The following is a 9,572-nucleotide window of genomic DNA, read 5'->3' on the forward strand; positions in this document are numbered from 1 at the left end:
TCATCTATATGCCTGATAAATGGCATTACTCGGTAGGTTATAACTTATATCATGGTTAAAACCACCAATAAGTAACAAAACTATCATGATTAATCTACCTTGAAAATGGCATCAGGCATTATATCATGTTAAAAAAACAATTAGGGTGTGTACAGGGGTGGAAATAACTTTAAAATTGCTAGTGTACTCCGGTACAGTGGCACATGTAAAATCACTTGCCCTGATAATTTTTCCGCTATACTGGCTGATTTTCTTGGTGATTTTTTAAATAAGCAACATAATTAACATTGGAATGTCAACTGGACACTGGTACAGCGTGACATACAAATTTGCTTGCCCGACAAAAAACCCACTGGACTCAGACGTCGGGCAATGGGTTATTTCCACTCCTGATGTATGTTCAAACTGAAGAGAAAGGTAACAAAACAATCATGACTAGTCTACCTGAAAAATGTCATTAGGCGCCATACCAGGCTCAATAGCACCCGGACAACTATTTTCAATTTGAAGAGGGAGGTACCAAAATAGTCATGTCTAATACACCTGACAGTTTTCCAAATTACACATTTGGGATTAAAGCTGTCTTCAAAACTTCTTCCATATCCTCATAACAATCACTTCAGATTTTGATGAAATATAAAAACTTCCAAATCTAATATTTTCCGTCACAGGCGCCATATGAGTGAATCAAATTCATTCACTGTAACATTTAAAGTAATGATTATCTCACGTTTTCCTTAAACACATTCTAATCCCTCTACTTAGACATAAAGAGCTACTATTATAAACACCCAGGTACAAAAACTCCCACAGGTGTCCGACACAGATTATCCAACATCCATCAAGAGGGTTACACAGTTTCCCCAGTCCTCAATTGTCCCATGCCGAGTTTTCACTGATTCTCCAGAAAACAAAATAGACATTTACTCTTACAAGTTCCCAATCTGTATGGCCTTGTGGGGCATAAAGCCCCTTGGCCATACAACATACTGGTGTAGGTCTTAAGGGACAATTAGCCCAGCAGGACATGCCTATTATAGCTGGTGGGGGTTAACCCCCTACTAGCCCCTTACAGCATCATGTCGAGGCCCTATTTAGGCAAGTACATTTAGAGCCCCAACATAATGATTGCTTTCAATATATTACCTTATTTTGACATTGTTGGCGGAGGGACTCTTCAGCTTTGTAATTTACCTGTCAGCTTTGATGTTATTCACTGTTTTTATTGCATGTTGATATTGGTTTTATTGCATGTGTGTATTCACTTGTTGACTTTTATGTTCTGATTTACACCTTAATCAGCATTTTACAGGTGGAAATTATTAGGTGTAACAACCAGATATATAAATATACAAAGTCCTAGATACAGGGATGAACATCAAACAAATCTCACATTCTAGTGTGAGGACTAATTTTGGACGTTACATATACATTTTAGAATAGATGTTATTATCATTGTTGATTTAATTACCATGCCACTTAATGTCTCGTATGTTGAAAACTAATGCAAAGTGTGTGTCTTTTAGAATGAAAATATATTATATTTATTTTTATATTGTACAAATTCAATATAGGTACAAACTGGCATTTGTAAAATTCCTGAATGGGTGAAAGTTGTGATCAGGAGCACACAGAAGCTTTGTACTGACAAAAGGATTTGCTGAAGATGACATTCACAGCCTTCTAAATTCATGCTGGTTGGTTAGTCCAAGACTACTATAAATAATGCTGAGGACTAGGAAAATTCCAATAATGGTAAACCTCAGCGACCAGAAACATTCAAGAGATTTAATTTGAAGTAGTTCTCAGTGGTTTGGTGTTGCTACAGAATGGGACCAGATAATAGAGACGGAACATCTAAACAATCTGAACATTCCTTCATTAAGTAGGACTAGTTACAAATTCAGAGGATTTGAGCAACAGGTCAACACTATTCCTGTATAATAATCATAAAATACAGAATTTATAAGGCCACAAATAGTATTAACAATATGTTTTCTAGATGCCTAAAACACATACAGTGAAAACAGGCATATGGGACTGGTAATTTGTTCCAAAGGGTCGGATGAGGTCGGTGAGATTTGTTTGCCATCAACCCCTATTTTATATAACATTTTCTCAAGGGACCCCCTTCTTTCCATGTGTTGTTTCTTTGTGGCTATCCCAAACCCACACCGCCCCATCTCCGATAATAATTAACCAGTCCCCAATTCCTGAAAACATTCACCAGAATCTTGACTTAGCTGTCACAACAGCCAACATTCCCGGCATGGCTACGGCATGCTTTTCAAAGTCAACCCAAACAATACAAGTGATTTCAAAGCCGACACACCTGTAAATTTAGTTTCCTACTCCGAAAAATAAACCACTTTGAGAGACACACCGGCAATTTTATTCCCGACAGTGCGCTCCCAGCAGACAAGGAAAACAATGCTTTTGATGTTAAACATCAGTATCTTCCACATACCCATGTCTGTTTCAACTATGCACACTGTAACAATTTAAGACACAAGTTGGCATTCTTAGCTTGACTCCCAATAGCTTACATACACAGGTCCACATAGTTGAACAAAGTTACAAGGTGCTAGGGGTGATATATCTTATAACACTCTCTGTTATCAAGTACGCGGAGTTTATTTCCAGAATAGTTTCATTCCGGGACGTTTGATTGACGTTGTTAATTTCACGTTGTAAGTTTCAAAGGTAATTCACCGCAATATTCGAACGTAGAAACACGTATACAAAATTGCCCAAATAGTTAGACAGTCTCGAACGTTGAAATGTATATTATATTTCCCTAACCACTAACTATGTAATGTATGAAACGGGATCAAGTTGGGGTATTACTTGTGTATCAACTGACAATGCTCGAAATGCCAACGGAAACCACAGCCCTTATTCAAATCCCAAAACGTACAACCATGAGATATAGATATTATAAATCAACAATATTAGCTACTGGGTAAAGTCTCTCGAGTAGGTCTTAAGTAGGAGCTGGTATATCCATAACAGGACCAGTCATAATTTATTCCCTACTTGAAAACGGGACAACTGTGGGCGGTTCCCTGCCGAATCATAACACATACAAAACAAGCGGCGACTTGGTTCCGTCTGTCAAGATAATCATATAGTAATCATATAATACTTAACTTTCACATAATAACAACAAACGGTACCAAAACACTGAAACATCACAACTTGAACGCATTTCGGTAAACAACATTATTCTTAAATACTATATCTGTGTCCAATGAGAAACACGATTAGACAGTTAATTAAATCGTAGTTTATTCGGGCTGAAACCCCAAATCTGTCTTTTCTATGAAAAACCACCCATAAAATAATCACTTGTTTCGATGGTTGAACTGTTATAACAAACAGTAACAAGTGCTCGTGTTTCAACAATAAGCATTCGTCGTCAGAAGAATCGGGAACTGTTGCCATCGTTATAACGCCTCGTTAACCACAAAGCAATTTCTTACACATGCTGTATACATGTCTAATTTGCCGATGCATATTCCGTTGGGTCTTTGCTAGTTTGAGCCGTCAACCGTGACGCCGAGAGCCCCCATTCACGGGCGAGTGCCCCCCATTCATTACGGTGCACCAAAACAATTTCACACGTTCCTACGAGGGCCTAAAAACCATCCGTTATTATTTGCTTTCGACTTGTGAGTAAACATCACACTCCCCGGGTCAATAGAAATGACAAAATGTTAAAATTACTTATGAATGAATACAATTTTAACAAGGAAATGGTGATATTTTTTTCCAAAACAAACATTTTTGCCGCATTGTTAAAATCTTGCCCTGCTGTTTATTGCCTTTCGTGGAAGAACATTTGATAAATATTGACTTTGAGAAACATAAACCATTGTGGTGATTTATCATGTCACATTACTCGGCGACATTTATATCTGCATTTTAGCAACTACAAATATTAAAGCAATATAATGGTGTTATTAATGAATGTTGCACTCGTTACATGCATTCTGTGAAAGAAAGTATGTTCACGTGCCTACATAAATTCATTTTCTCGTCATACTTGATTATGAACCACAGTATTACACTTGAATGAATCTTTTGCACTTACTGAGGGTCACATCGTGCTTGGTAATAGTTGTATCATTGAACATATTGTGATAACAATATATATGTTGTTGTCAGTCTTGTTGAAAATACGAGTAATCTCCCCTTTTGGAAGGTCAACCGTGTCGGTCATGTGTTTCCATGGTGCATGCTATACATATTTATTCACATTAGTGATATTTTCTTGTTTCAACATACTAAACATATGTTTCATAAATAAATAACGATACTTTGTGATCATTTGCTAACATTTTCTTCTTACCTGGGAGAAATTAAGTTCGTTGAGAGGCACGCACTGTTCTTCAACATGTTCAACAGCTCCGGTGACTTTACCAATCCGTTCCGCCGACTGCGCAAGGTATAAATCCAAAACAGGGATCCCCCGAGATTTGATATCACTTTCTGTCAGAGAATTTACCATAAGCATCACCCATACGGGTCGCTTCCTCTCCCAGTTTCCGGCAATAGCATTGAACAAATAGTCGGCATACAACCCCCTGCCCTTTTGATCGGCAGACATCCACCCCGGCATCATGAGGCGCACATACTCTAAATGTTCCTTCAGACGGATGTATATGTCCCTGGGTAGCACGTCCGAGAGATTGGCCCCGTGAGGCAGCAACTGGCAGTTTGCAAGGGACGTGATGGTGTAAGGATCTGTCAGGTCCAACTCGAAGAAAACGTTACCGGCTTGACGAAATGCATGTTTGGTGTTCTGGGGAATGTAATCCCACACTCTTGTGTAGGGCACGTGAATTGTCCCGAAGAAATACGACGGTGGGTCGCGGTGTATTGTCCACAAAAACGAGTTTAGCTGACTTTGCTGAAAACCACACAAGAATATACAAGGTAAAGAATTGAAAATGAAAGAGGGATCGGGTTACCCCCTGTGAAAATATACCCGACTCGATGGTGAAAAAACATGAATAAATTCAAGCCTTGGAAGAACGGGTTCTTTACTGATAGTTAACAGGGTACATATAAGTCGGGGATGAAGGAAAATGTAATCTTTGAGTAGAACAGCCGACGGTGAGATATTTCGCTGTGCAAACATATCAGGTACCTTTGGATGTGAGACACCGGTGATTGCGAACTGTGGTAGGAGATGACAAGATTGTGAAGCCATTTACTCGATACGAAGAAGCCCGTCACTATCAATAGAAAACCCTCTTCAATGCACGGCTCATCAGGCTTAAGCTTGTGATTTTGTGAATAACATATATTTCACCTCACGAGGTAGCAATAAGCACGTAACAAGATCTTATTTGCCGGAGAAAATTAATAGACTCGGGTCGTAATTTGTCAAGAAAAATGTAACCAACATTCCCCGATGAAATTTAAATAATAGGTGTTCGTTTTTCACAGGACATGCTTCTTCTAACAAATATTGCAAATTTACATTCTATTTAAAAGTAGCCTTATAATCAGTTTGTTTTATTATTCAGAGCTTGGATAATTTAATGTTTTTTCGTGTGTTTATCAGTGATATGGATAGGGTCACAATATGTGAAATCTTCAGTGAATCAATAACGAAATAGTTAATACGAGTATTGAAATCATAGCGTTAAATATGCACTGGATTCTCAAAGTCCGTGACCTTTTTCAAGCTAGACTAGAAATGATTGCAAAATTTACTGAATTTGTATAACAAGAACAAACAGGATTTTCTCTAAGTAACTAAGGGTCACAATACTTGATCGAAATCACAGGAGTCCGGTTGACGCGCAGGACCTAATACAAACAGAGATCGAAATATCATTCACGACAAAACGAGTATATTGTGTGAATGGGCCCAGACAACGCAAATCTGGAGTATTGTGAAAGCTGCGTTCATTCACAAGCAGGTCTTATAACAGGGAATTGTTGTAAAAATGGGACAACTTTTTATCGAGTGATCCCAGTGGGTTCCGAGTGCTGCATAAACTGTGCTTAGTAGCATTCGGATCTTCACCCTCCCACCGTGCTAACTTTTCGCGACAATTATACTCGTCCTGTAAAAGACACCTTTGAAAACGTATCGGGTTTGCCGTGTATGTCCCTCAGAGTAATCTACAGCCCTAACCTGAATGGGATAATTCTATACTTGTGAGTATTTTCTTTCCCAGTTTTATCACGCTCATAGCGATGTGAAAGATACTCGGACAACAGGAGAATGTTCCGTTTCTACTCCGGAGATGGCCGATTGATGCCGATTGCCTTCAGGGTGTACCGAAAGTACCAAAGATCTGTTTTAGTAAATATTGTTGTATTCGTTGATTACTACCGCAGGTTATTTTCGTTGGCTCAATACTCCATTCAACTAAAATTATTCTACTTTTGGCATGACAACAAACAAAACAGTTAAGATGTTTACAATGTAAACACATTTAATGAAAACGTACTTAACTAAATCTCAGAAGCAAATATTACGTTGTATTCAATGTTGAAATATCAATGAAACAATGGATAGATATAACGTAACTGAAACAATTTTCAGTGACCGTCTGGCGTCATGATATCTAAAGACTTAGAAATTACACAATACATATGGTCTTTAAATACAAGTTTGAATATACTTCATATAGCTTGAATCTTGTATAATTCTTCAAACGAAGTACCTCTTTAGTTAGTTCCAGCTTGACTGTTCAAGTTTAGGGATTTGAATTGAAAGGAAGTCGTATTTATCAAAGATCTACCTTAACATAAACACGGGCAGTAATGGAGTAAAAGCATTTTTTACATACACAAGGGAATCGCTCCCTCGTCTTAGACATTCACTGAAAACCATTGCGTTTCTGTTTATTCCATTGCGCGTCTTAAAATAAACTTAGGAATGATAAACCTAGAAATAAAATATATCTTCAATGCTAATTTATGACTCTGTCTGTTCTTAATTATGTAGTCTGTGTTTAGAAATGGAAATTAAATTATTCAAAGTACTTACATCCTTCGAGGAGTCGCTATCACACTTTGGCTTTTTCCTCGTGCTGGCTTCTAGTTGTCTTGCCATGGAAAGCGAAGATAGAACGAGTAAAGTGCACAAGACAATGTAGACCATCTTGACAAGGTTCCATGGATATATCCACCTAGAGAACCCTTCCTAGATACCCGAGATAGTCCCAAATGCGCCTGTCGCCTTATAACGAGGGCGCAGGTTACTGTCCAGTACCAGTGTGCCCGGCCGGTGGGGGACGGGGGTCAGCGTGAAGTGTTGTGGCTGAACTCTGTACACTGCTTGACAGTACTTTCACCGTACAGCGTCTACCTCTCCACACGAGCACATGTCCAAACGACGAGCCATTCTGTTGGACACTGATTATCACTCGCTGTCCGCGCTGAACTCAATTCATCGGACAAATTTTGACAAGTTAAATCGCCTTGATGCTCCTGGCATCCTATCCAGTGAGCTGGATATACCATAGAGAAAATTCGCCTGGTGCGCGCTCTTCTCTCCGCTTCGTCTATTGGTTCATTGTTGACTAAAAATAGATTTTGTTTTGAGGAATAGGGGCGGGGGGTCCGACTGAGGCGCTGGTCAGTTCGTGGTCATTTTGAGACTCCCCCAGATGAGCGTCCAGTCATGAATGTTGTATTGTATGCGACCACCATAAACAATAGCTCAAGTTATTGATGTAGCTTTTAATCTTTCGGAAAACCCTGAAAACAATTTTCAATTCCTCTACCATAAAAGCAATGTTTCCGGAATGGGGTTTTTCTCAATCAAATGAGATGACTTGTTGGGGTGGTAGTTAGAATTCACAATGGCCAAATGTCATATGTGGATTTCATATAGCCGTACTTCAAACACTCTGACAGCCACGCGCGAGCTTCATAAAATCAGACCTGTTTTCCCAACAGAGATGCCCGGCGACTTGACGGGGCACTGCCTGGTTAAAGGGGGAGTGGGGATACTGTAACGACTACACACGGCGCGTGTCGCGCATTCTATAGTACTCCCGGTCGCGGAGGACTCTTTATCCCTTAGCTCATCGCCCGCCGTCTTTGAAAATTCTCTGTTTTTTTCCAATGAATTGACGGTTTTTTATACATGTTTTTCCTTTTTACACTCCAACATTTTTTCGTAGATTTCTCAGTCAAATGCAATGAATGCTAAAATACCCCAGATGTGTGATAGGCATTTAGAAGTTGGTCGGATAATGCAACACACTTGATATGGATGTGCAACTTCTTTATTATTTACATAACAATGAAAAGGTTGCACATTAATTTCAAGTGTGTTAATTGTATTAAAATATCCCACTGAAACAAAAGTTTCGATAACAATATAAGTAAAACTATGTTAAAACTGACATGTTTTGAAGGGAACAATTAATTTCTAAAATGTTCAATATAAAGTCGACTAAAGTCAGCCGTGCCACTGAACGGGAATATGTGGAATAAAGTGTTCCGATTCTACTGCGAAACACATAGGATATCTAACCGTTTGATTGGCATTCTGGAAGTTGGTGAGTAAATACGAAAAAAATATTAATGGATAAGAACTTTATTTATTTCATTTAGCGACGCTTGGATGTAGATCTTACACCGTTACCAGTCTGATTGTGGAACATCGAACGTCGCTACCTGCAGTATATCAAAACTAGTTATCAGTCAAGTAGTATGTATTCTTACACGGGATGTCGATGGAAAAACCTTTTCGATTCTTCCGTGCTTTGTGTTGTATTTTGTGTACATCTTACCCAATCGATGATTTTATGTTTAGAATGAAAAACAACACCCAAACAACAACATAATAAACTGGTGGAAAGCATATACAATATGCATGTATATAAACGCTGACCTTTGAAGAGTATTGCCGCTTCAGCGTGTTCATCTTAAACTGGTTATGATATGTATCTTCACCTCTCGGCAAAAACAAAATGGTGGATTATAAGCTCAAAGCTTAACAGGAGTCAATGTACTTTTTAAATTTGAAAATACCGTTATATTTGATACGTTAAAATAGAAACAACTCGAGGAAAACCGCCATTCTTTCAAACGGAACACCTGTGCAATGCATATTCATACGACAACTGTATACTAAATTCTCACGGCATGCTGAAGAATTTTGAAGTTATAAATCTAAACTAAAATTTCTGTTCATGTTTTCTTTTAAATTATCTTTATATTCACTTTTTCCATAATGTCAATAACTATGTTTTATCTGCCTGCTATTATTTAGTAATGCTTGAGTACATCACTGATCAACTGAAACCATTTCATTGTTAATATCTAAAGCGCTCACGTAGCCTTGCTCCAAGGCTGTCCTGAATAAAGCCCATCGATGTATAATAATACTATCCTTTCAAGAGGCAAGTCTAGAGAAGCGGACAGTACTCTAATGTTATTTATATATATTTTTTCGAAATTCTCATTTAATCTATTAATTATTACCCTATAGACTTGTGTAGTCTGTCATGCAGACTCCAAAACACACACACACACACACACATATATATATATATATATATATATATATCCAAGAAAGCCCATGAAAATCTAGA

At 38.3% G+C, this 9,572-nt stretch overlaps 1 protein-coding gene across 2 annotated transcripts in view; it reads right to left on the minus strand.

Moving 5' to 3' along the window:
• The window catches only part of LOC124283930 (metalloprotease TIKI1-like), a 103,635-nt gene extending 95,944 nt beyond the window's left edge, over positions 1-7,691 (minus strand). Inside the window, exons 1-2 of one of the 2 annotated variants that reach the window (XM_046719966.1) lie at positions 7,013-7,691; positions 4,352-4,912 (exon numbers count right to left, since the gene is read on the minus strand). In XM_046719966.1, coding sequence (XP_046575922.1) covers positions 4,352-4,912; positions 7,013-7,126 — 675 coding nt within the window. In that variant the 5' untranslated portion in view covers positions 7,127-7,691. The remainder of the gene's footprint in view (positions 1-4,351; positions 4,913-7,012) is intronic. The other variant, XM_046719967.1, reaches the window with a different exon arrangement.
• Positions 7,692-9,572: the final 1,881 nt, after the last annotated feature.

The sequence above is a fragment of the Haliotis rubra genome, unplaced genomic scaffold, assembly GCF_003918875.1.
Source record: "Haliotis rubra isolate DU_JTF1 unplaced genomic scaffold, ASM391887v1 Scf325, whole genome shotgun sequence".
Taxonomy (NCBI): Eukaryota; Metazoa; Mollusca; class Gastropoda; order Lepetellida; family Haliotidae; genus Haliotis; species Haliotis rubra.